The sequence below is a fragment of the Hemicordylus capensis genome, chromosome 11 (genome assembly GCF_027244095.1).
Source record: "Hemicordylus capensis ecotype Gifberg chromosome 11, rHemCap1.1.pri, whole genome shotgun sequence".
Taxonomy (NCBI): Eukaryota; Metazoa; Chordata; class Lepidosauria; order Squamata; family Cordylidae; genus Hemicordylus; species Hemicordylus capensis.
In genome coordinates, this window is record NC_069667.1 from 23,696,872 (window position 1) to 23,724,069 (window position 27,198).

At 46.5% G+C, this 27,198-nt stretch overlaps 1 protein-coding gene across 3 annotated transcripts; it reads left to right on the plus strand.

Moving 5' to 3' along the window:
• Window positions 1–930: 930 nt before the first annotated feature.
• On the plus strand, window positions 931–26,522 carry LONRF3 (LON peptidase N-terminal domain and ring finger 3). 3 transcript variants are annotated; one of them, XM_053274345.1, is made up of 12 exons: window positions 931–1,877; window positions 5,443–5,561; window positions 7,309–7,431; window positions 9,809–9,964; window positions 11,982–12,210; window positions 12,875–12,965; window positions 14,450–14,564; window positions 15,680–15,801; window positions 17,055–17,213; window positions 18,236–18,398; window positions 19,230–19,379; window positions 19,912–26,522. In XM_053274345.1, the coding sequence occupies exons 1-12, from the start codon at window positions 1,217–1,219 to the stop codon at window positions 20,068–20,070; spliced, it is 2,247 nt and encodes a 748-aa protein (XP_053130320.1). In that variant the 5' UTR covers window positions 931–1,216; the 3' UTR covers window positions 20,071–26,522. The 3 variants fall into 3 exon arrangements, with proteins under 3 accessions (XP_053130320.1, XP_053130321.1, XP_053130322.1); XM_053274346.1 differs by having other exon boundaries at window positions 19,236–19,379; XM_053274347.1 differs by lacking the exon at window positions 9,809–9,964.
• The last annotated feature ends 676 nt before the right edge of the window (window positions 26,523–27,198 follow it).

The window sequence follows — 27,198 nt, forward strand, 5'->3', positions numbered from 1 at the left end:
CATCATCCCCACCCACACCAAAGCATGTTGGGGGTGATGGGAGTTGTAGTTCAACAACTGCTGGAGTGCCAAAGGTTGCCTACCCCAGCTCCAGGGCAGGGGTTCCAAATGGAGTAATCGTACCCCACCAGGGGTACTTGACGGACTCCCCAGGGGCACCCAGAGCCCCCTTGCCTCACTGTGCTACAGCCACAGTATTTGTTCCCCATCTGAGGATTGATTGACTGGAAGACGATGCGCGCTCAACTATGTGTCCACTGCAGAAGGCGGGGCGGGGGAGCTTTTGTTGAAAAGCAGGATATAAACATTCATCATATTTGTGTTCAGCCATAGAGCATCTGCTTTGCATGGAGAAAGAACTCCTGGCAAGGCAGAGCTGTGAAAGACTCCTGCCTGGCCGCTGCCAGTCAGTGCAGTCAATGCTGAGTTAGACAGACCAATAGTCGGACTCGGTATAAGGCAGCGTCCTCTGTTAGCACCTTTTGGTCAGCTGAGCTGCCGACAAGATCCAAGAAGCGCACAAGCCGGGCATGGAGGCAATAGCCTCCTCTCCCTTTTTTGGTCCATCACCTGCCCGGTATTCAGAGGTATGCGCGCTGCCCGTGGAGACGGAGGAGGCTCCGCTTTAACTAACCTAGCCAGTAACTGTTGCTAGTTTCCATCCTCTGCGTCTTTGTGGTTTGTCTCATCCTGGCACAAGCGGCTCTTTTAAAAGCCATCCAATCCGAGCTATTGGTCATCGCCCCCCACCCCCTCGTCGTGTGGCAGCAAAATTCGCCGGGTCGCCCCTTCCGTGCCTTCTTTGCAAAGGGTGAGGAGGGGAGCTGGGGGGGAGAGGCCGCCCCGCAACCCGGCTCAGCCCAGCCGGGCGCTTCCCGAGTCTGGGTTCTGCCGCGCACAAAGCGCCCCCGGCCGGGTTGTAAGAGCAAGTTACCCAACGGCCTGGGTTTTGTAACCTTCCCGCAAGGCGGGCGCAGCGGCGGCGTCACACGGCCCGTTCTTATATAACTGCGGCCGAGGCGCGCTGGGGAGAGGGGCGTGCCGCGGCGAGATGGAGCGCTGGGAGCCCGGGGTGCGGCGGCCAGGCGAGGAGGCGGCGGCGGCGGGGACGCGGCGGCTGGGGACCCGCCGTTGCGCACAGCGCTGCGCGGCCGGCCGGCCAACTTGATCGGCGTCCACGCCCTCTGGGGAAGCGCCACCCCTCGGTCGATGAGCCATGAGTACTTCCCAGCCGCGGGAGGAGGAGAAGCAGCCGCCGCCGCCGCCGCCGCACCAAGCAGAGCGGCTGGCAGCCGAAGCGCGCGGCTTGGAGCGCTCCGTCGTCTCCTCCTCCTCGCGGGCAAGGGCGATGCGGCCGCCCGAGTGGCAGGAGCTGCTGGAGCGGGCCGGCTCGCTGGCGCCCGGGGACAGGCTGGCCGAAGCCCTGCAGCTCTGCCAGGTGCGGGCCGAGCAGCTGGGCGAGCTGGCGGAGGGCTTGGCGCGCAGCATCGGCTCCGGCGGCCTCCTGGCCTCGTCCCCGGCGGCGGCGCTGCTGCCCTGGCGGGAGTGGGAGGGCTTCAGGTGCCGCAAGTGCCAGGGCTTCCTCTACGAGCCCGTCTCGCTGCTCTGCGGACACACCTTTTGCAAGAAGTGCCTGGAGAGGGAGCGGGGCAGAGCCCCATCGGCCGCGGCACCGGCGGGCTGCTGCGGCCTCTGCCAGGAAGGCGAGACGGGCCCCCACCAGCAGCTCCGGGTCAACGTCATCCTCAGCAACTTGTTGGCCAAGTGGTTTCCCGGGCAAGTGAAGGCGTCGCGGCTCCGGCACGAAGGGAATCTCTTATATAAGGAGAAGCACCTGCAGGCAGCCCTTCAGAAGTACAACGAGGCCGTCTGCTTAGGTAACTTCCCCGGCGCTCCTCACCGGGGGATCCCTTGCGCCTTTCCCTCTTCCTTCTCTTCCAGGCAGGGGAGTCATTTCACACGTGCATAGACAACGGTCCGGTTTTGTTTTGGGGGGTTTCTTGTTTTTGTTTTTTTACGCCTCGCAGCGTGAACAGACTCGCTAGCATTTCTGTTGGAAGTGATGGGAAACTTGGCTGTGTAGTGTGCGGATCTACGATGGTTTGTTCACACGTGCAAGTCTCATCCAGGGACAAGTGTGCATGTACGGTCCAGCCTTCATCTCTCCCCCCACTCTTCAACTTTTTTCCCTTCCTTCTAATTTTTTTAGACTTCTACATCTATCAGCTGGAAGTCAGTTTGTCAGAAACGGAGAGAAGCTGAGATTCTGCTTGAATCCAGATGTGAAACTATAACTTTAGAAGGTGTCTCGCAACAAGACACACAGCTAACTCTGAGCAAAGAGCACTTTTAAAAGTGGTGATTCTTAGCATGGGGAGAGAAGCTGGCCCTATCCGTTTCCAGCAGAGCGTTCCTCCAATGGCTCAATGGATTCCTGGTGCCTGTCTTATGTTTCTTTGTTAGATTGTGAGCCCTTTGGGGCAGGGAACCATCTTTATTTTTTTTAATGTAAAATTAAACCACTTTGAGAACTTTGGTTGAAAAGTGGTATATAAGTATTCATACTAGGAGACACACCCTTTGTTCTTATCTCAGGATAACCCCCCCCCACACACACACACACACACACACTGTAGTTAAGTGTAGCTTGTATACCTGGGTCAACGCAGCAGGTATATGGTTCTGTAAAACGCAGCAGAAAGGTATATGGTTCTGTGAAATGGTAACAGTAAATGGTCATCTGTATTGGTCCCCCTGCCATCAGCAAGGAGGTTTTATCACACATCATAGATGTGCAGTAAAGTACTAGTCCTCTGTATGTGCTTCTTGCCCAAATCCCCCAGACTACCATGCGTAATGGTCTTGGGTCTTTGCTTCAGTCAGCATTTTTTTTAGCAAATTTTGCCCACATTTAGGCTGGCAATAATGTCCCACCAGTGAGCCAGAAGACTTTGGACAAGCAAAGATGAGACACGCACACACCCTGATTCGTCTCTGGTGTTGAACTGACAAGCTTTTCACTGGCACTAGCTCTTGGTCTAAAAGCAACTGGACACTCGGAAATTAAATGGAGCTTTTTCCGATCAAGTCCCCTTTTGTGCCACAAACAGCTTCACCTATTCAGTTTCTGTGACTGAAAGACAAAGAAGCAGGGCCTCTTTAAAAGCTACATGGCAACCTTGCCCATATAGGGTCTGCTGACTCTCCAGTATCTTGGTCCACTGGTCGTATTTCACCCAGGAGCATTAGGCAAAACTAACCCCTGCTGTAACTGGTCCGTCAGATCTTGTTGTTTTTCTTTCCCACCCATGGTGAAATCCTTGCCTTTGCCTTGAACTTTCACGAACATCTCTGCCTGTGTAATCCAGAAAGTAAGTAGGGCAGGAGAGTAGTGTGTTGCATAAGCTGAGTAGTCCGGTCTAGATTCCCTGCCCCCTTCCTATGGAATGGTTGTGTAACAAGGGAAGCGGCGAGGGAAAATGGGTCGTGTTTCTGAAAGCATCCCACTGGAGGTCTGGTCATATTTGGCCAAATTACCAGTGACTCACTGGTCATGGTCTGTGGACTCAATTGTTTTTTGGGTATGGATTGATGCATTTTGTCCTCAAAGGATTGTTTCCCCCCCCCTTCCCTATAGGGAGGGGAAATCGTGTCGCTTTAAAGCAGCGTGGGATCTGTAGTTACGGAACTTGGTAGAACTCTTGCAGAGACTGAAAGCTTGGATCTGGTTGACAAATGGGTGAAAACAGTTTGAGAGCAAGAGGGTCCCATTGGTGACCTCTCTGGGGATCTGTCAGATTTTTCTCCTCCTCAAAAGGATTTATGAATTTCTTCTGCCTGTAACGAAGCATGCCAAATATTTATGCAATGCGGGTGTAGAATTCCCTTAATCTATGTCTCTAAAATCTAGCACAGGGATCCTTGAACTTGAGTCCCTGGGTGCTGTTGGACTACAACACCCATCATCCCAGCTGCAAAAAGCCATTGCCGCTGGGGATGTTGGGAGTTGTAGTCCAACAACATCCAAGTTTGAGAACTCCTGTTATGGGGGCGGGAGGGCAGCTGTCCCTTCTAACAAAACGCACTGTTTTTGCTGTACCTTGAAGAAATTTATCAATGCTCTCTCATGCTTGCTTAGCAGTAAATTCTCCTTAGTTCAGTGGATGTTGGGTATACTGCTCAGCCAAACTTAGGTCCCCAGATGCTGCAGGACTATAATTTCCATCATCCCCAGCAGCCAGAAGCTGAGAGTGATGAGAGTTGTAATATATCATCATCTGGAGACCCAAAATTGGGAAGGCTTCCTTTATAGGTCTGAGCAGCCTTTAAGGTAGCACAAAAGTGCCGGTTTATTTAGTGAAGTAAAGGAGGGAGGGGAGTAGCTAAGTCACTGCCTGGCTACTCACACACACCCCTTTAAAAAAATTAGAAAAACAACCCTCTACGGGAATATGGGCTGTTCAAGTTGCAGTTTAGAATTAATTTATATGGAGTAGCTTTAAAAAGAATACTTTAATGTCACTTTTCTTGTGGCTTTTTTTAGCCATATTGACAAATTGCCTGTATGCCCTACAGCTGTAATAAATTGATTGACTGATTGATTGACAAATTGCAAATATTCCAAAAGGTCACCAGTGTGTCTAGAGGGAGCCCATCCAGGTCAGACCAGCATTCAAATCCCCACTTGGCTGTGAAGCTTGGCAGTTGACCGCCGACCAGTTGCTATCTCACCACTTGCCCACCTTGCAAGGTGGTTGTGAGAATAGAGTGGAAGGACACTGTAAGTTCCTTGGAGGAAGGGCAAGATAAAAACGAGATGGAAACATGGACCTTATATGCATATCATTGTGGGAAACTTGGATTCATAAATTTCTTGGATAGATCTAGTGCATTTCTCAGGAATCTTTCAAGTAACCATTTATTTATTTATTTGCACTGTGTTTGTGGTATGTCGTTTATGCAGGAACCCCTTTTAAAAAATACATTTTAGAAGCATTGTTGAAAACTGACATAATGACAGGCTTTAATTTTCTACTGACTTCCAGGAACATGCCTGACACCCTGACTAAACTTACTTTGAGTATGTCCCATTGAAATTGACAGGAGAAATTAGGCATGCCTAACTCAATTTCAATGGGACTTCCTTGTGTAAGTTTAGTTAGGATGTCAGCCAGAATGATCCAGTGACCTGGCAGTATTTTCTGCAAACTGCTTCACCTGGCACTTATGCAACACTTGATGTGGTTGTATAAGACAGATGTGTGATGGCACTCGTAACATCAGCATCCCAGCGAGAGCACTCTAGCTAATTTTGAACTTTAAATAATGAATGCTCCCAAGACACTTGAGGAACGAGGCGATTCTGAAAGCGGCGGCTTGCATCAGTAGTGGCGATGGTTTGATTCATAGTTGTGACTGAGTCAATGTTTCCGTTCCTTACAGCTCCCAATGACCACCTGTTGTACAGCAACCGGTCCCAGATTAATTCTACCTTGAAATGTTGTGAAGAAGCCCTGCACGATGCAGAAATGGCCTGTCAGCTCCAGCCGTACTGGTTGAAGGTGAGTTACTGCTTGCCAGGGAAGCGGGACGTGGAATATTTTGACATCTGCAAAGATGCTTACAGTCAGCAAATATAGAAGCAACACTCGCCCCCCTGAACTAAAACACAGATTGATCTTTCTTGCCTCTGCTTCCTGCCCCCTTTTTTCCCCTTAGTGCCCCAGTTCAGACTTTTGCTCGCCATATAAAGATAAAGTGTGCCGTCAAGTCGATTTTGACTTCTGGCGACCACAGAGCCCTGTGGTTGGCTTTGGTAGAATACAGGAGGGGTTTGCCATTGCTCTCTCCCGCGCAGTATGAGAGGATGCCTTTCAGCATCTTCCTATATCTCTGCTGCCCGATAGAGGCGTTTCCCATAGTCTGGGAAACATACCAGCGGAGATTCGAACCGGCAGCCTCTGGCTCGCTAATCAAAGTCATCGCTCCACTGTGGTCAACACTAACTCGACAGCGCACTGTGCCTTTAATACGCTAATATTAAAACCCTTGAAAACCCTTCTTTTCACCCAAGCTTTCTCAGCTTCCTAAATTGTGGGGGTTTTTAATTTCTGGTTTAATTTAAAATTCAAAACCTGATTTCGGGGTTTATAATCACTGTAATTGTTGTTTTAAAATGTTTTTAAATTGTAAATTGTTATATTATTTTTTAATTTGTTTTAGCTCTTTACTGTTTTAGTGGTGTGTCTTAATTGTAAACCGCCCTGAGCCATTTTGGAATAAAAATACCGTACAGTGCTGTGGTGGTGAAGATTGTAAGATAACCTGGCACTTTGTTTCACTGAAGATGCTGTCTGATTATTTTGGGCCTTGATAAAGCTTGCCTGAAGGGCAGATTCTTAGACTTGGAAGCCTTGTCCCTAATCTCAGGTGTAGACTCTGAGTCATTGGCATTGAGAGTACCTCTGAGCATGCAGTTCTGTCTTTCCTCTACTATACTACTACTACTACCCATTCTTCAAGACTGAGCCTTGGCATTCCAAAAATGGTTCTGTCGTTGAATCTGCGATGATGATTTAAACCATTCTCGAGCTTTCAATCTGTATTTGCTCTGTAGCACTTCTCAGTACTCAAAGAACTGTACGAGTCTTGGGGAGCGATATGAAGCTGTCTCATTCAGAGTCCGGCCATTTGTCAGTCTGTCGAAGTATTTTCTACCCTGGCAGGCAGCAGCTCTTTAAGGTCTTTCCCCATCCCGAGATCCGTTTTGCAGTGGAGGTTCTAGGAATTTGAACCTGTGACCTTCTGTCGGCCACCGAGCTACCCAGTTGGTCTTCTCCATCCCCAGAACCACCCTGCAAAGAAGTTCAGGCTGGGGAGGGAGAGAGTTGCCCAAGACCACCCAGTGAGAGATGCAGCCCATTGACAGCTTGAGCTTGGGTCTCCCATGTCCCGTTCGGCAGAGTCTGAAGCCCGCGGCCAGATTAGGCCCAAGGAGGCCCACCTAGTCCAGCATCCTGTTTCCCACCGTGGCCCACCAAATGTCTCTGGGAAGCCCACAACCAGGAGATGAAGGCATGCCCTCTCTCCTGCTCTTGCTCCCCTGCAGCTGGTATTCAGGGGCATCTTGCCTCTGAGGCTGGAGGTGGCCTGTCGCCCTCTGACGTATAGACCTGTCCTCTATGCATTTGGCTGTCAGACCATTTGTTTGTAACTGCGCTGACCTGCGTTATTCTGCAAATTGCTCCGCTTCAGGCTGAAACTTTGGTAGGAGGATCCAGAAAATGAAACTGCTCTTCCTCCTTGCAGGGTCACTTACGGAAGGGACAAGCCCTGGCTAACCTGGGGAAAACAGAAGAAGCTCTGCACGAATTCTTATTCTGCCTGGCTTTGGATGCAGGGAACAGAACGGCCAAATCAGAAGCTCAAAACGTGAGTTCTGCTCCTCTTCTGGACCAATGTTGTGGAGAGAGGAGGTCTTGTGGTAGCAGGCATGATGCATGAAGCCGGGTCCACCCTGGTTGCATATGAATGGGAGATTTGATGTGTGAGCACTGGACGATATTCCCCTCAGGGGATGGAGCCGCTCTGGGAAGAGCATCTAGGTTCCAAGTTCCCTTGCTGGCATCTCCAAGATAGGGCTGAGGGAGATTCCTGCCTGCAACCTTGGAGAAGCCGCTGCCGGTCTGTGAAGACAATACTGAATAAGATAGACTAATGGTCTGACTCAGTATATGGCAGCTTCCGGTGTGTGTACACCTGAGTGTGGTGGCACTGTCTACTCCCTGTTCTTTCCCTCTTTAACCTGGAGTAAACGTAGAAGGTGTGTTTTTTGCTTCTGGGGTGCAGCTGTGCTTTGAAATGGCCGCTGCCGTCATTCCCTATGTAAAACAAATACGAGCTCCGAGGGACAAGGCCTGTTGTTGTCTTGTGGCTGCTTTGCAAAGTGTACAGTGAAGGAGCTGGAAGAACTTAATCCGTGATGGAGAGCTTGCAACAGGTGCCTCCCTCGCTCCCATCTCTTCAGTGGGCAGGTTAGACATCCAGACGGGCAAATCAAATATTTGTGCAATCACCAGTCTTGCTTTCTTTCCACCGTACTCCCTTAAAAAAGAAGTGCATGCTTATTGACTTTGGATGCCACCTTTCCAGCCAGAAGCTGCGTACTGCTTCAGTACAGGCTGCTGCACCCCTGCCCTTGGTACCCAGACCAGGAGAGGTCTCCGGAGCAATTCTCCTCCGGACCATTGCTGCTCACCAGGGGTATTGCCCCTTAACCTTGATATTGTTGGACTGCAGCTATCACGGGTTGAAAACAGGACAGGCCTTCTGAATTGAAAGTGGGGAAAAGATTCTAGCCCAGCCACACTGTTAGGTGCCCAGGAATGGAATGCTGAATTTCCAGCCGCTTGTATTTTTTAACTGTCAAAGAATAAAACGATGAGGTGGTGAGTGGTTCGTGGTTTTCAGACGAGTAGGTGTTCTCTTGACCTTGGCGGTCAGCCTTTGAAACTCTTTGTTTTTTCTGTTGATGGTATGGATTCTCAGGCTTTGTTCTCCAGATGGTGGACTACAGCTCCCATCATCCTCTGCTACTACTGGGGATGATGGAAACTGTAGTCTGAACATCATCTGGGGAACCGAGAATCCCTGATTTCTGGTGTTACCTTGTTTGAAATCTCAAGTCTATGCAATGAATCTTGCTCTGGTGCAGAGGATTAAACTTGATTTGTCTACATGGGATTTTATTCAAAACTTGGATTCAACCTTTTAAAATATATATATATATATCCCGGCTGTCTAGAGAGATTTGGGGTCCAAACTCCTGCTCAGCTTTGACACTCGCAGTGTGACCTTGAGTAGTCATGATATCTTAGCCTAACTTTGCCTCCCAAGCCGTTGAGATGACCAAACCGGATAACCTCATTTGTGCACTCCATCCCGTTTGTGCTGGATTCTGAACCATAAAAGGAAGGATAGAATTCAGAAAATATAAGTTTTAATGCTGGGCAGCTCTGTCGAATCTGATGGTCCAGCCGCCCGACCCAGGTATACTAGCCTGGCAAGTGTTTTCTTAAAAGTCTCTCCGGCAGCTTAAATTGTGCTGTCATCTTGTTGAAATGGATTAGATGAGTCCATCCCACTGGCTTTTGCATCTCCTCCCATAATATAGCAGCTGTTCATCAGGGTAGCCTAAACTCTTTCTCTTGTGTGGTGTTGGCCGCCGTCTATGAATCTGTCTTGATGCTGAGTCAGAGCCTGACTGCTAGCAAGTTTCCAAGAACTCTGGCAGAAATTTCTCCCAGTTCCGCTGCTTGAATGTTAAAAGATAAATGTGACCAAAAATGGATTGTCGTATTTGGATCTTGTGTTCTTAAAAATAGTAGCCTGGGGTGGTCCCGATCCATATTATTTTGCCGTGGTGGGGGTTAAATCTCACCTCCTGCATAATTGTCCTAACAAATACCCCCTGCGGGAAATTAATTGCTCTGAGAGAGAAATATTTAGGGGTGCAGATACAAACTTCAGGGTGGGTGGGTGGGTGTTTGTGTTTGTGTTTGTGTGTGTGCATCTGAAAAGGGCTTAAACCCCTACCCCCTTCTCTTGTGCCACATTTGCAACTTGCCTTGGCATCTCCCCTGATTCCTGTTGTGTGTGGTGTTTAAGGAAATGCAGTGATTTATTCCTTATCCTGCCTAGTCTGGTCCCGAGTTCCTTTAACTGGGCCGGGGGTTGAACCAGGTATGTGTGCAAAGCACCTGCTCCGTTGCTGAACTACGTAGTGAAGTGTGTCTGTTTTATATCGCAGCTTCTGCTTAGTTTATGTTCGTGCGTCCCGGGGACTGCTCAGGAACCCTTCCCTGAGATCCTGCAGCTGTTATCCCGTCACTCTAGACTAAAAGGGAGTCTTTTAAATTCAGTGGGATCTGGAGGCTCCAGCCACAGCCTGCACAGGTGGTTCAAGGTAATGCTCACCTGTGATTCCTAACGCTGAATATGTGCTCATGTGTCGTTGGGGGCGGGGAGGATGCAAGTTTGCTGCTGGGAGTGGATGCCGGTTTAGCTGGCCTTTTGCAGACGAGTCTTCAACTGACTGCCACGAAGCCTGTTAACCAAGTTTCTTGGAGGACTTTATGCTTTCTGACTCTTAGAGAGAATCACAGCGCGTGGCTGAGGAATTGTGGGCGTAGACAGAAGTTTGCCTTCAGTGGAGTCTCGTTTATCAAATGCTTGAGATGAAAAACCGTCTTGTGGCTACCAATGGGTTGCAGAATGAGTTTTCATGGGCTACAGCCTCTCATCTCTCTAATTATTTAATTAATTGGTACGTTAATTAATTGGTACAGATAGTATAAGTAGTATCCAAGAAGTCTATTATCCGTGCAAGGTTCTTGGATTGTGAGTTCCAGGCTACTGTTGAGCTGGCACTGGAGCAAGGAAAGGGACTATTTTTTCTTCATCTCCCCTTCTCCCATGCATTGGTCAACATGCATGATCAAACTCTGTCCTTGAGGATTCCATGACCCTCAGGGACATATTTTGGTGATGTACTTTTATTGAGTCCCCTCCCCCATATTAAATATTTGTTCAACTACTTGGCTGCTTGAACAATCTATCATTGTTTTAAATTGTTTTACTGTTTTAGCTTTGTTTTAAATCTGTGTTATTGTAAACTGCCCACAGAGGTGTGAATTTTGGGTGGTATACAAATATGCTAAATAAACAAACAACCTTTGAGATACAACATGGGAAATAACATACTAAATCAGCTCACAATCTGTTTAGGGCACCAGGGAAACTTGCACAGTAAACTTTTCTGAGAAAAGCCATGCCGATTTTTTGCAAATGAAAAAATCCATGGGAAAACTGTGCAGAAATTTTTCCAATTCAAAATTTTCCAGACAACCCATTATATATTTGCCTGGGAGTAAGGCCCATTGAATGCATTGGAGCTGACTTGCAGGCTCTGTGCTGGTAGTCTGTTATGGCCAAAAGAATCAACACAGCTGACTAACCCTTTGGGAATTGGAAAGATCCAAGGTTTCAGACCAGGTTCTTTGGATCTCTTGGACTGCAAGGATTATTCTTGCAGCTCAGGCTAATGAGTTTGTATTTGCCCTTCTGATTTGGGTGCTTTATATCAAGCCTATGTCCAGGCTCCCTAAAGGACTGCCTTCTTGCCTGCATGCCTATCTGCCCATTTATTAAGATCTTTCATGGATGCCCTGCTCTGCCTTCCCCTGCCGTCCCGAGTACAGCAGGGGGTCGCCTCGCTCTTTCCACTATGGCGCCAAAGTTCTGTGGCCTCTGCTGTGGCTGTCCAGCAACAAAGAAAGTTGCATTACTTTGGAAGGCATGATTCTGGAGCCTGCTGAACAACCAAGGATATCTTTTCTCCTTAGCCTTTTGGACAGAGAGGTGTCCCCCACCCTGGTTTTAGCAGTGCTTCTATTCTATTTATTGAATGAATCTTATTCTTCCTGCTTGTTTGCTGAGTTTCATTTGCTGTCCTCCATTTGCCATCTCATTTTAATGGTGCTGGCAGTCAACCTTGAAAGGTCTTGGGCGCAAAAGGTGGGATACCAGTGGCTTATGCGGGGGCAAAGGTTGGCCTACCTTACAGGGCTGTTTGTACTAGGTCGTGTCGGTTCAGTTAAGGGATTGGAGTACTTGGCATGTGCTTTGTAAATATAAAGGATGGTGATTATACTGGGGGTGAGTGTAGCGGTAGGGATTCTCTTCCCAAGGTGTGATGGAACATTCCCAACATTCTGGGCCAGTCCTCCCAAGATTGCATGGTGTGTGTGTGTGAGGCTTTGGCAAGGATAACCTCCAAGTGATCATCCTTACTCACTTCCATACACCAATCCTTTGGTTGTAGGGCCGTTACAGACACGGTGCCTATGTATGCCAGTGTCTGTCGTGCAAAAATAACCTGCAGACAGACTTGCCATCCTGACATAACATTCTCGTTTGCACAGGCAAATGTGGAGCAAGGGACGAACTTCTCCTTCCTTGAGGATCCAGGAAGCACCTTAGTAAAACCCACTCTGGTGACAGGAAGTCGAAAAGGAAGCTTGGAGGAAAGCCGGCTTCTCTCAGCACTGGCGTCTACCCCACTTATTTCTGAGAAATGCAGACTTTTAAAGAGAAAGCGCTCCTCTGAAAACTCCCCAGGTGCCGATCTGCCTAGCAAGCTTGCAAAAAGGGGTAAGATGCTTAATAATTGTGTGCTGGGGGCAGAAGGGCAGCTTGGCTTCTCATTCATTCATGAAGGAGGTGGTGGGTCCTACCGTTTCAGACTGCCGGTAATTGGGCTGCATTATTGAATTCTCTGCCAAATAAGTCCCTGCATTTCGTAAACTCGCACGTCAGGTTGAGAAAAGGGGTGTAGAGTGATACTAATTTATTACATTTCTGGAGTTTGGAGGGTGGGGGATAATGCATGGTAGAACACCCAGAAAGAGAAACCTTCATTTGCAGTCTGAAGTGGTACCATCCAGAACTCAACCACTTTCTTCTCTGTAACTTGTCAATGACAGTGTGCAGAAAGGAAATCTAGAGGTTAATCAGGTAGAAGAGATGGTATCAATTTTTGGACATCTTCACTGAAAGTCACATGGGTGTATGCTAAAGGAAGATCTAATTTATGTCCTCGGAGCCTATACACGCAGTAAATAGCAGCTGCAGAGAACCTAGATGGTCTTCTGTCTTTCTACCCTGTCAAGTTACCTCTCCTTAGGAAAAGAAACATGGAATAATGCTTTCAACTGAATTGAAACTTTGTGCTTAGCGTGTGTGTGTGTGTGTGTGTGTGTGTGTGTGTGTGTGTGTGTGTGTTTCCCCCCCTCCTCACCTCTTTTGTTTTTAACAGATACAAGCGGTGAAAAAGGATCTAGTCCTGGGAACTGTATTCTCTTTGGATTTGTGGACCCTTCTGACCTGGAGTGTTCGCTGTGCATGAGGTACCTGTTTGTCTTCTTGGTGGGCCAGTACAGAGCCAAAGTGGCCAACCATTAATTATGTATGGAGATAGCCCATGGCATGCCCTCCTCCTCTCTAAAGAGCCTTTTCCCTCCCGCTCACTGGTTTTAATCATGGTTGTAGGTTAGGCAGCACTGCTCTTAACCTTGGTCTGGTGGAGCTGACATAGTGCTTAAGAGAATGACACCTCCTTCATGAGCCCCACGGCTTATTCAGAACTTCTGGGGAGGCCGGCCTATAGTTTGGCTGTTGGTTTACATGAATATCCTGCTCCTTCCTCCAAGGAGTCCAGAGCAGTGTCAATGTTTATGACTATCCTTGCAACAACCCTGTGAGGTAGGTTAGGCTGAGCAAGAAAGTCCTGGCCCAGGGTCACCCAGTTGTTTTCATGGCTGAACGGGGATTTGAACTTGGGTCTCCCCAATCCTAGTTCCACACTCTAACCACTACACCACGCTGGCTCTTGCCATTGATTGGTGCTTATTGAAGTTCATTGATACTGTATTTTAATTGTGTTACGGCATTAATGCCACTGTTTATATGTAAACTGCTGAGAGATGCAGGTTTACGATCATAGGAAGCTGCCACATACTGAGTCAGGCCATAGGTCCATCTAGCTCAGTATTGTCAACACAGACTGGCAGCAGCTTCTCCAAGGTTGCAGGCAGGAGTCTCTCTCAGCCCTGTCTTGGAGATGCTGCCAGGGAGGGAACTTGGAACCTAGCGGCTTCATCCCCTAAAGAGAATCTATTCCAGTGCTCACACTTCTAGTCTTCCATTCACATGCAACCAGGGTGGACCCTGCTTAGCTAAGGGGACAAGTCATGCTTGCTACCACCAGACCAGCTCTCCTCCCTTTTGACAGTACAGTATACAGATCCAATCCGATAGATAGATAAAACCAGAGGGTGGAATTGGTGCCCTTGACTGCCGTTCCTACATAGGCTAGCAGGCAGGTGGCAGGAAGCGCATGCACGAATCGGGCATGGGCAGAAGTCTGAACTTGCCGCATAGATTCATATTGCTTTTCAACCGAATTGCCCATTATGTAATGCAATAGAGATTGCAGCCTGCATTACCTTGATCCGGTAATCCAGTGACCTACTCACCAATTAACAGAAGCTGCTATTAACCTGTTTTGCCTGCCCTAGTAATAAGTGTCATTGGCCTACATCCAGTGAGTGGCTCCTTTAAGCTCCCTTTCGAACTTAACTTGGGAAGTTCCTTTTAAATGCCTCTGTCTATGACGAACGAAGACCTCTTTGCCAAGGCAACCCTATGCAGATGATTTTTTTGGCTCCTTGAACATTTTGACTGCCTCCATGGCCATGTGGGTGGGTGAAGGTGGTGGTTTTCGGTATCTGAATGGAAGTGGCTATGAATTCCTATGTCTCCCATGAATCCTGCTGCAAGATTGTGTCTTTTGTTCCCCACCTCCATCCCCACACCAATTCTTCTGCTCCAGGCTCTTCTATGAACCAGTCACCACCCCCTGTGGGCACACGTTCTGCCTGAAATGCCTTGAGAGATGTTTAGACCACAACCCAAAGTGCCCTCTGTGCAAAGAGGGTCTCTCGGAGGTAAACCCTTTGTGTTTGGAGTTCTCGTCTTCTTGAAACCTCAGAATGGGGATGGTTTGGGAGATAGCTGGGAGCATCAGCAGGCTATATGGGCAGTATGTCTGTCCTTGGACATGGTTATATGTGTAATCCGGGATGTCCTTCAGGGTCACTGAGCTGGGCGTTTGCCCAGGGTACCTACCTGAAGAAGGCGCTGAACCAAGCTTGGTGACTCACTGTTAGTTGCGGGGGGAGGTGTCCTTATTTTATTTATTTATTTTATTATTTATTAGATTTGTATACCGCCCTTCCAAAATGGCTCAGGGTGGTTTACAGCATGTCCTTAACACTTTTCCCAACATTCTACAAGTCATTTGGCTGCTAATTACAGAAATTCCTCTTGGAAATTCCTTTAGGAGGAAAGTGGAGACTGTCCTTTTTAGTCCAGGATTTTAGCCTATTTATTTATTTATTACATTTCTATACCATGCTGTCCATTCAAAAGCTCTGGGTGGTGTACAACAATGACCTTTCCCTTGCTTTGTAATAGTAGTAGTAATTATTATTATTATTATTATTATTATTATTATTATTGATTTGATTTCTATATACCGCCTGACTCCAAAGGCTCTAGGTAGTTCACAAAGAGGAATTAGCTGCATTTGTTCTGTTTTGTTTCAACCTTGTTGTTAACCACCCTAAGGTCTTAGGACAAAGGGCGGGATATAAATATAAATAAATAACATAAAATGAGCTTCCTTCAAGAACCGTGGGGCGCTGAAGGTTCTCCTTGCCTGGGATTCTGTTTATCCTAGGGCCTGCCCTGTGTATATCTAAAATGTTTCAAAACCACAATAAAACTTTACTTGCAAAAGCAAAACAACCGGACCTTTTTGTCCTTTATCTGCCCCGGGACCTACTGACGTGCACGGGGTGCCGTTGCTTCTCGGCAAGAGGCTATAGAGCAGAGGTGGGCAAACTTGGCCATCCAGCGAGCTGCCTTCTGTCGCCCATCCCTGCTAGAGGTCCATCAGCAACCCAATAGCCAGGAAACACAATCCAGTTGTTCTGGACGCTTCTATTGAGGCATACCCCTTCCTTGCAGAATTGTGACCGGGATTCCACTTCTGTTTCAGTGTCTGGCCATAAGGAAGCACTGCAAGACGATGCTGATGGAAGAACTCATTGCCAAGTACCTCCCTGCGGAACTCGCAGAAAGGAAGAAGCTTTACGAAGAGGAGATTGAAGAGCTGTCCAAGTATGTCTCTTGTTCTGCCTTGGGTGGCTTCTCCCTCTTCCTCTTCCCCGCCCTGCGGTGCCCCTTAATTCAGGCATTACAAGTAATTGTGAAAGATGACAGGTTAGCGTGTATCCTTGCAGACTCACTCCTGAACGTTTTGGGAAGGGCAGGGCTTGGGAAGTTAGCTTTGATGGCTAAGCGATAGCCTTTGGCCAGTGTGGTGGGGGATTTGAAATCCAACCCAAGTTGGAGAAACCCCTGGGTTAAAACATTTGGAGTGTTATAGCTTTGATAAAAGGTAACTGAAGGAATGAGTTTATAAAAGCGTGTGAAGTTAGCCACTTTCTGCCCACCGTGCCTAGGGAACGCCTTCCTCCTCTCTCGTAGTACTAGAACATGCATTTGTTTTTAATCCCAGTTAAACTGGCTGTCCGTTCAGGACGGATCCAAGAAAGCAAAGGCTCCTCTCCAATGGGAGAAGAGCTGGTCTTGCAGTAGCGAGCATGAATTATCTCCTTTGCTAAGCAGGGTCTGCCCTGCTTTGCATTTGAATGGGAGACTGCATGTGAGCACTGATTGGAAGATATTCCCCTTAGGGGATGGGGCTACTCTGGGGAGAGCATCTGAGTGCTTCCATGGCAGGAGTTCGCAAACCAAGTTCCCTCCCTGGCAGCGTCTCCAGATAGGGCTGAGAGAGACTCCTGCCTTCAACCTTGGAGAAGCTGCTGCCAGTCTGGGTAGACCGTACTAAGCTAGATGGACCCAAGGTCTGATTTCGTAGACGTCAGCTTCTGATGTTCCTAAAAAAGGAGGTGGTGGTGATGATGATAACTTTATTTATTGGTCACCCCATAACAATTGGTCACCCTATAACAAAGAGCCAGCGTAGTGTAGTGGTTAGAGTGCTGGACTAGGACCGGGGAGACCCAGGTTCAAATCCCCCATTCAGCCATGAGACTTGCTGGGTGACTCTGGGCCAGTCACTTCTCTCTCAGCCTAACCTACTTCACAGGGTTGTTGTGAAGAGAAACTTAAGTATGTTGTACACCGCTCTGGGCTCCTTGGAGGAAGAGCAGGATGTAAAATGTTAGATAGATAGATAATTGTTTTCTGGGCAGCTTACAAACAGAAGCCAGTGGAATAAAAACACAATTAAAAACACAATTAAAAATAAAAAGCTACAATCAGCTCATCAAAGCCCTTCCTCGCTTGTGCCTTTAAAAAAAAGAAGAAGCAATTCTCGGAGCCTAATGCAGAGTTTTGTCTTGCAGCTTGAATAAGAGTGTGCCCATATTTGTCTGCACAATGGCCTACCCCACTGTCCCATGTCCCCTTCACATCTTTGAGCCATGCTATCGGCTGATGATCCGGAGGTGCATGGAAACCGGCACGCAGCAGTTTGGAATGTGCATCGGAGATCCTGTCAAAGGGTGAGTGGTGGAGAGTTGCAGTTTGGGTGGTTATGCTTGTAATTGGGGAATCTCGGCAGCAGCTATAATTAGCAGTTTCCTCAGATCTTTTCCTTCTGTGGTCCACAAAAACCTCTTCCATATGGTTACTGCCAAGCCCTGCCAAATCTTTGCAGTGGCTAACATTGTTGTCAAAAAGACTAAATTTCAATAGGATTTCCAATTGTGAGTTCAGTCAGGATGTCAGCTGGTATCCTTTGAAGAGCATGACCCAATTTGCATAACTTATCACGGGCAGTGGGTTGGGTGCCATGGTAGCATGAGGTCTTTACCTTGTTGCAAAATATGGGGTATATATTTGTGTGTGTTCAATTCAGGGATTTCTTTCTTTCTTTCATCAGCCGTAAAGGCATTCAATATGCCTGTCACTGTAGCTCACTGAGAGCTCGGGTGTCTCCTTCCACCCCTTGCCCCACCCAAGGGTCACTTAGCCTGCAGGCCGACCATTCATCAGGTACAGCTTCACAGTTAACTGCGCAGCTCTACCTGATGAATGGCCAGTCTGCAGGAAGTGCAGCTCTCGGGCAGAAGAGGGAGAGATGGACGAGGGCAAGCCGCTACTGCTAAACCCTAACCATAGTTACAATATTGTCATTTTCACTGGAGTGAAAATGTTCACCTCATCAGTCCTGAGTCATGCACTCTTCCTGTGGTTTTATATCTCTTCTTACGTAATGTTGTTAGCCATCCTGAGAGCTCTGTGGAGCCATGCTTGAGGGCTACAAACTTCGAAATAAACAAACTCCCGTGTCAAATGGAGCTTTTGCTATGTTGGATCAGGAAGCTCTTCACCTGGTCAGATTAAGGGAATAGTCCGAAAGATGTAGCTTTGAAAAACCCTGCTGTGCAATTGAACTTGGCCAACAGAAGAACGCAACCCAAGTTTCCAGGTAGCTGGTAGTGATACTGTTCAGCAGACCTGCAGAACTGCTGCTTTAGGAGGGACAACCTTGTTTGTTTACCTCGGTGCTTCTGCTTCACAGGTTTGCAGATTACGGCTGTATCCTGGAGATAAGGAACGTTGAGTTCTTTGCAGATGGCCGCTCTGTGGTTGACAGTATCGGCAGGAGGAGGTTCAAAGTGTTACAGCACAGCCAGCGGGATGGATACAACACAGCCGATATTGAGTACATTGAAGATAAGATGGTGAGCATTGATTCACTTGAGTGGGGAAAGGCCCTGAACTGCATCTTACGGTGGGGTCTGCTTGGAAGCACATTGCAGGCTAGAGCAATAGAACTTGTTTGCTTGCTATTTATCCCTTGGAGAGCTGCTGTAATATCATACTAGGAGGAGAAACCAGGGGAGAGCGGGCCTTGCAATATAATATGCAACAAATATTTATATACTGCTTCTCAACGAAAGTTTCCAAAGCGATTTTCACAGATATAAATAAATAAGTATGACTTGTGAGTATGCCGTTGTCCCCTCTGCTCAGCAACACAAACATTTAAAAATGTGTAACTTTAAATGTGGTTCTAGCTTGGCCTTTTAACTTTTTTTAATTTTTATGACTTTTACTGAGTCAGACCACTGGTCCATATAGCTCAGTATTGTCTTCACAGACTGGAAGTGGCTTCTCCAAGGTTACAGGCAGGAGTCTCTCCCAGCCCGATCTGGAGATGCTGCCAGGGAGGGAACTTGGAACCTAGATGCTCTTCCCAGAGTGTCCCCATTCTCAAGGGGAATCTCTTCCAATGCTCACACATGTAGTCTCCCATTCAGATGCAACCAGGGCGGACCCTGCTTAGCTCAGGGGACAAGTCATGCTTGCTACCACCAGACCAGCTCTCCTCTGGAGTACCACAGCTTGAGAACCCCTGGCTTAGGAGGAGGTGTCCTGCTTCTTGCTGCTTGAATCCAGCCTGCTGCTCTTCTGAAAAAGCCTGAAGAGGTTGGGTTCCCTTAAAAACAAAACCACCCCAGCCTAGTGCCCCAAATGCCGCCTTCCTTTTTCGGACTCTGTGCTTATTCCAGGTGCAGGGAGAGGAATATGCTGGGCTCCTTCTTCTCCATGACTCTGTTTACGGTCAGGCCTACATGTGGTTTAATACCCTCAAGCCAGCACTGAAGAGTCGTATCCTCGGTCACTTTGGTCCGATGCCTGCAAAGGATGTAGACCCACAGGTAAGAAGCAGGGACTGCTTTTGGTACAAGCTTGCATGCTATGGAGCCCATGTGCTAATTGGGAAATCAGACAGGGATCTGAATCCCAAAACTGGTTCAAAGAGGGGGGGATGTGTGTATGTGTTTGTTACATTTCTAAACTGCCCCTTCCGAAGGGTCGGGGCGGTGTACAACAAATTTTAAAAGACACAAAAACAAACACAAAACCATTTTAAAACATGGTGCTCGAAAACAATATAAAAACCATTTAAAAACCATTCGAAACCAATTAAAATACTTTAAAACACAATTTAAAAACCTTGGAAGCCCAGGCCAAACAAGTACGTTTTTTAGGGCTCTCTTAAAGGCGGACAGCAAGCCTAAACTCCGGATATCTGCCAGGTGTTTGGCAGGGGAAGGGCTTGTTCGCTTGTTCGCTTGTTACATTTCTATACCACCCAAAACTTGCGTGTATTGAATTACTCTATGCCCAAATAATTCAAGTTGTGAGTGACTTGGCTAACACTTGTTTCCGTTTTGGTTTCTGTTTCAGGCCAACCCGAACGGCCCGGCCTGGTGCTGGTGGGTGCTGGCTGTCCTGCCTCTCGAGAGCAGAGCCCAGCTTCCCTTTCTTGCGATGACGTCCCTGAAAGACCGCTTAAATGGCATCAGACGCATCCTTGCCTTCATGTCCCGTGCGAGATCACGATGATGCCACGAGACGACCTGTGAATCCTCTCTGCAGTACCTGTGCTTGAGTCTCACCATTGCCATTTTTCACATGCTGAGGCTTAAAATGCCTTTTGACCCCCAATACACACACACGGCCACCCATTCTGCCCTTGTTCATCACCGGTTGCAGAAGAGAAGTGGAGGCAAGGCATTTGTAATACAAATGAACATTCTGGTCGCTGCGAGGCTTACATTTTCCTTACAAACATGTAGCAAAAGCCACTTGAAGTTCCCTGTGTGAAAGAGCCCTCCAATTAGCTGCAGTAATCTTGGGTAGAGAAGTTTCAGAGTGGAAACTGTTCCAAGCTTATTTACAGAGCAAAAACTGTACTGAACCTTCAATAGTTACTGTGTTGGGACGCATGCAAGGCAGCCCTAAACACGTCTACTTAGAAGTCCCAGAGATTTCCTGGGTCTACCTTTTTTTTTTTTGGTAGCTATGTATAGGACTGCAGCCTTAACATTATTCTTGAGTTGGTTCCTTAGTTGATGCACTGTTAAAATGGATTTCCCTGGTGTGTGTGAAGAACGTGAACCAACCAGAAGAAGTGAAATGGTTTGCCATAAATCAAGGGTTCTCAAACTTGGGTCCTCGATGTTCTTGGACTTCAACTCCCATCAGCCCCAGCCTCAGTGGCCTTTGGATTATGGGAGTCAGAGTCCAACCTCTGGGGAGACCCAGGTTTGCGAACTCCTGCCATAAAACCTTTGAAAGGTTTTCTTTATTTTGTTTTGGAAATAGCTGCATTGAAATCTGGTTCAATATGCCGTCAAAATACTAAGAACAATGCTGCATTTCTTTCAGTGAGTTTCAGAAGTCTTATTCCAAAGGGTTCAGGTTTTATATATCTGTATATAATCACAAATTTTATTGGATAACTTTACTTTTTGCACTATTCTTTGTTTCTAATTGTAAATTGTAATTAAGTGTGTGTGGTTTTTTCCAAGCAGAAAGTTAAGCTGCTCTACTAATTTATGATATTTTATACTGAACTTGGGGATGGGAAGGTATGAAATAAGGAGATTAGGAATACATATATTGCTTTGATTTGTCTTGAACACTTGTGCAGTTCTTTTGCATATCATCAGTGTTACTGTCTATGTATGTGTCTAGTGGCCTGCTGTCTTTATTTTTTCCCTTCAGTCAGTAGGTCATGAATGTTTAGAAACAAATTATTTATTTATTGCTGTCAGGAGCCAGAGATTACTGGATCAAGTCCTAACCCTAATTTTATTCAGCAGAGGCCTAATGCTAAGTGCTAAGGCTGAGAGACCATGAGAGCCTAGAAGGTGGGATGCAGAATTAGTTCCCAGAAAAGTAATGCTTTCTTTTTTAAACAAGTTTCTAGTCCTTATGAAGATACCCTTCAAAGCAAGTGGGCGTCAATGCCTGCTGAAAATCTCATAAGCCAGAAGGGTGGTTGAATAACATTTGAAGGCATTTAGGAGATGGAGTTGCCACGCCTTATGTAACTTGTTAGCATGACTAACATAGTTACAATGAGACAAAGCAAAATAGATTATGCAAAAATAAATTATAAAAATAGACATTTGGCAGAAGTGCATAATCTCTGCAAGTTGCAGAATTCTGCTCTTTATGTTGCAGGGTTCAGATCGCCTGACGGCAAAAGATATTTTTCTTAATGGAGTGCATTGACCTGCCTGAAGTGCAGTTTGCCGTTAGCCATTCTTGTGAATGAGTTGCCTTGTCTGTCTTCAGTGCCATTACACAAGGGTGAAGATCATAGACCCTTGTGGACCTCCTAGAATGGCTTCATGGCACTCCAGGGTTGCTGTTCAACTCTCCACTGACTGCATGAAACTGAATGGGGGGAAGAGGGCAATAGCTCCATTCGAAGCTTGCAATTCCTAGTTGGATGCAGCTGTTAGGAGGCTCACCAATGCCCATCAAATTTGGCTTGCACCATAGAGCTGTGTGGACAGCAGCTCCTGTTATCTTGCACCATGGTTCCACCAACCAAGCAACTGCTTTCAGGTGGAAACAGGAAGTGAAGGTCATGCAGTGTCTTGTTTCTCAGGATGTCCTCTCCAGAGAGGAAGATAGAGACAACTGGTCCTTCCACATAGGAGGTGGCAATGGCATAATTTCTCCCTTTGCTCCCTAGCCAGGTTCTTTTCTGTCTTAGTTCAAACAGCTTTGTTTATCACTAGTAGAAATGGCTGCTGTTAGGCGATGGACTGGCTGCAAAATGGCCACAGCAAGCAGAGCTTTCTTTCAGATGAGGAGTCGTTCAAATTGTTCTGCTTCTGGCCAGAGAGGACATCTTGAAGGGGGGCAAGTGCCCTTTCTTCTGTAGCAGACCCCACAGGTCATGTCTGGGGGTGGGAGGCTTCTACCCCCAGGGCACTATTATCCATTCCTGGGCTCCAGAGTTGTAAGGCAAGAAGGATCCGTGCGAAAGTGTGGGGTTTATCATTCATGTTTTCAGATGCTTTGCATGAAAGCAGCAGGTTATTGCTAAGAAGAGAGGAAAATCATTGGTCTGTTAGAAAGTTTTGAACAATTAACACTGCTTGCTTTCAACCTGTTAAGATAGGGATTCCCAACCTTGGGACCTCGGATGTTGTTAGTCTATAGCTTCCATCGTCACTAGCCACAGTGGCCAAATCACGAGATGTATCTTGTGTTGGTCTTACCAAGAGACAGACGTCTTCCCACAGTATTGCCTCAGTCCTTATAGGATTCCCTGTTACCCCAAAGAAAGCTTAGAGGCAGAAATGAAGCCGGCGGGGGGTGGGGGGGGTCTAGCTCCTTAAATTCTGCAAAATATGTCCATGGAGACCTCAAATTACAAACTGAATTGCAGTACAGTCATGTGATATTTGGGGTGGGTGGACAACACCGAAGTCTTGTGTAGCCGCTGATCTTGTGGATCAGCTCCGATACAAGAGCTGATCCGTGTGCAAAGTCATTTGCACGGTTGCCCACATTTGAAATACCCAAGGGGCAGGCTGATTCTCTTCTCCAGCCGAAACATCTGCCCCGCCGTGCATGCACGTCACCACCTGACTCATGCTGAAAGTTGATCCCTTTAAAACTAGGTCAAGTATTTCTAATATTTGCATCTATTCCAATTGCATTATCAGATGAGCAATAACAGTAAAACTATGAAGGAAGTACCATGCCTTAAATGGGAAGAGTAGATCCTTACAGTTTTCTATTCCCCCCCCCCATATATAAATCCACCCTATTTTGTATTTCTTCTCCACTGAAAGAGTACCCAAGGCAGTTTACAAAAACGTGAAGCAAATAAATCACGAATGGCTAAAAACAAGGCAGAGCAACAATATCAAAGTATGCTCAAAAAGCACCTACAAGCTTGCTTGCGGAATTAAAACAGTTGCAAGCCAAAACAAGAATGCCTCTTAGAGTAGGCATTCTCCAACTTGGGTCCCCAGATGTTGTTGGACTACAACTCCCATCATTCTCTGCCCCATTGTGGCTGTGGGTGATGAAAGCTGCAGTCCCAATAACGTCTGGGGACCCCAGTTTGAGAACCCCACCCTATGCACTCTTACTTAGGAGTTTGGCCATTGTCTTTAGCCATTGTGGCAGGGGGTGATGGGTGTTGTAGTCCAACAATATCTGGGGACCTCAGTTTGAGAACCCGTGCTCTGAGAGAAGATGCATAGTGGGCTTCAGCAGAAGTCCTGCCTTGGGCACTTAAAGATCTAACTTCTCAGAGTCCTGGCCACAAGCAGAACCAGCAGATCTTGCAAACATGTTTTCTCAATCTCTTGAATTTGATCATCCACTGCTCGGAATCTTGGCAAAGGTTTTTGTAGAGGTTTTCTCAATATGTGTTGAGTGCTACAAGCACGTACCTTGTGAGTTAACAAAAGCCTGTATTTGATGGAAAGCTGTAAAACCTCTTCCAGGTTCTATGTTTTCATTTACTTGATAAGGTGTCAAAAGTCAGGCAACAGTACAAATCAGTCTTCCCTCTCTCGGCAAACTTCCTGAGTTGTCAGAATAGCGAGTTTCCTTGTTCCATGCTTCCTCTAATCGCCCTTCATTCTCTCTCACTGGTGTCCGCTTGGTAGTGGAGTTGTCCACCCTGATACTCCTAGTCTCAAAAGCCTGCTTGCAAATATATCCTCCGGGTGCTTTTCTTTGACGTGGCAGGGCCTCTCAGCCCAAGTCTGAGGCTTGTTTTCCACTGCATCTGAATCTTGCAAGCCATGTGGCATTCATGCTGATTGGCAGATACCCCAAGGGTGGATGGGGGCATGGCAAGATCAGCTGGAGAGGTGGTCCTTGTGGCAGGAAGATGCACAGAACCCCTGCCCTGCGTGGCTGGTGGCTGGTTTGAGTAGTGCTCTCTCTCTCTCTTTCTGATTGGTTGCAAAAGCACCAGACAGTATGTGTAAAAAGATCTTTTGAAGAGGTGCCCGTAGACAGTCCAGATGGAGCACTGTATTTACCCCAATACAAGATGACTGTGAATTTAGGATGAGTCCCTTTAAAAATAGTGGTTAAATACAGGTTATACCTATATTTATCCAAAAGGAAGAGGATGCTGAATTTAAGATGACCCCCTGATTTCTAAAATCAAAGACCTAGGTAGGGGGGTGGATCTAGACTTGGATTCAGGTAAATACAGTAATTGCATTGGATCCCACTTGGATTCAACCCCTCATGCTGGTGGTGTATCAATTGGTGAACACATCCATCATCAAGTCAAACCCAGTCATATGATAATGGCCCACTACCTAAATCTCCAGTCTGACATGACAGCCATAGGCTCACAGTCCAAAGAATGGCATGAAAACACCTATAATTGGAATTTTAACTTCTTGTGATTCTACCAGTAGAACTTGATTTTTCTCTCTTGCCTCTGATGCAGCTTTTTTTCAAGCAGTGGTGTAATACGCAGATGGCTTTTCTTCCAATTTATGAAGAAAATACATTGGAAGCATGTATTCTTCCCGAAACAGCATTTTTAGTTAGTTCTGCTGTGTGTTTGGACTAAAAGAAACCAAAGATGCATGAAACCAAAACTGTGTGTGGTTTGAGTCTCTCAGTTAATCTTCCATATGCAGTTGGAAGGAATTGCAGTGCTCCTGTCATAGTCCAGGGATTCTCAAATTTGGGTCCCCAGATGCTGGACCACAACTCCCATCATCCATAGCCACAGTGGCTTTGGCCATTGTGGCTGAGGATGATGGGAGTTGTCTTCCAGCAATAACTGGAGACCTGGTTTGAGAACCCTTGTGTGATACAGTTGTGTGTTCACAATCTCTTCTCCAGGTGGGCCCTCTCAAAAGATGGACTTCTGTGTGCATTGTGCTGAGTGGGGCCAGATATGTTAGTAATGGAAAAAGCCAAGCTGTACTGAGCCATATTTAACTTCTTTGGGTCCCGTGTGACTTTTTGCTAGCTCCTAGAGTTGATGTGAACAATTCTTTTGAAGGGATCTAAACACGAAGACTTCTGTCTCTTAACAATGGAATTGAATCGGCAAAGATTTCTTACATTTGGTTATCAGCCCAATATAATATGCAGTGAACAGATGGGATTCTTTGTGGCTTCCCAAGAGGTATGGAAGATCCATGAATGTCTTGAGTCTCCATGGGCTGCAGAACTAGGTCAGAGTATTGGCAAATTAGGTGTCCATTCTTATAAATAAAATACGGTGTGCAAAATGTGTTTCCAGTGTTGCCAGCATACAAGACAAGAATGTTTGACCCCAGACAATCCTTCGTATGGTTGAGTAGAAGTCACAAGGGTTGTGTTGTTCTTGAGTTGCACTTACCCACGAGCTTTCATAACTTGAGAGTGAATGAACTCTCGGATTGAAGTGCCTGTTTGGTTACTGGGTGCCGTTCTTTAAGCTTCTCAGTCTTGTAGCCATAATAACTTGTTTTTGTTTGTTTCGAGGGGGAGAATTTTTCAAAATAAGCTCTTGACACTGTATTCTGAGGAACAAAAGGGTTTACAAAGCAATGTTGTAGCAAACATCATGTGATTTTCTGGCAAGACATGAAAGTCAAAATAGCCATTTCTTGCAGAACACTCATGAATGTGGCATCGGGGTGTGTGTGTGTGTGTGATTCCTTTAAATGACATGATCCTTCTAATGCCAGAAATACTATTGAGCCATTTCAAGATAAACCTGTTGGGAGCTTGTATATTTCATCTCTTTGTACTCAGACCTTTTAAACAAACAAACAAACAAAAAACCTTTTCTCTTGCACTACAGTGGACTTGAAGTGAACAGAAGTTAAACTCTTTATCATGATTCAGCTACCTCTCTCTGTAATTATTTTTTCCAGTTGGTTCACATTTGTCGTGTTTAAGAAGTTTTGCAGTCTAGTCAAACCTGTACATGTGTTGTGTTGACGTCATTGCATTGACAGTTTGTGTGACTAGTGGTTTGCTAATTAAAATGGCACATGCTTACTCTTTAAGTCTGTGGTGTGTGGATTAATGCAGGCCAGGGGTTGTGTCTGTGTGGCTTTTATAACCTGACTGGCTTCTGTGGGTGTTGGCATATTCTCATTGGTGGTGGTGTTGAGTCAGCATTAGGTCGGATTTGAATTTGCTCTTACAAAGCATCCAGGTTTGTGCCCACCTCCTGGAAAGCACTTCTACTTTTCAGGAGGAAAGCATTGTTGTATTGCCTCTATTCATTTTATTTTATTTAGCATATTTTTATACCGCCCAAAACTTGCGTCTCTGGGCGGTTTACAACAAATGGCAGACAATGACAACTAAAATATTTGTGTACTGCCTTTCAACAAAAGTTCACAAAGCACTTAATGCAGAAAAATAAGATGGTTTTCTGTCCCCAAAGAGCTCGCAATCTAAAAAGAAACACAAGGGACCACTGGATTTTGGTCTTCATCCTGCCTTCCACAGGAGGCCAATCAACCAACAGAACTGGTTTAAACCAATTCAATAAGCCACAAGAAAAACGTTTTAAAACTCATAAGAAATATAGATAAGCATTTTAAAAAATGACTCGAGGTTAAACACAATTCAACCAAAGAAAACCCACCAACCACTCAAAACATTAATAAGAATAATAAATAAGCATAAAAAATGGTTCAGGGTGACACTTTTATATCACAGGAACAAAGGAAG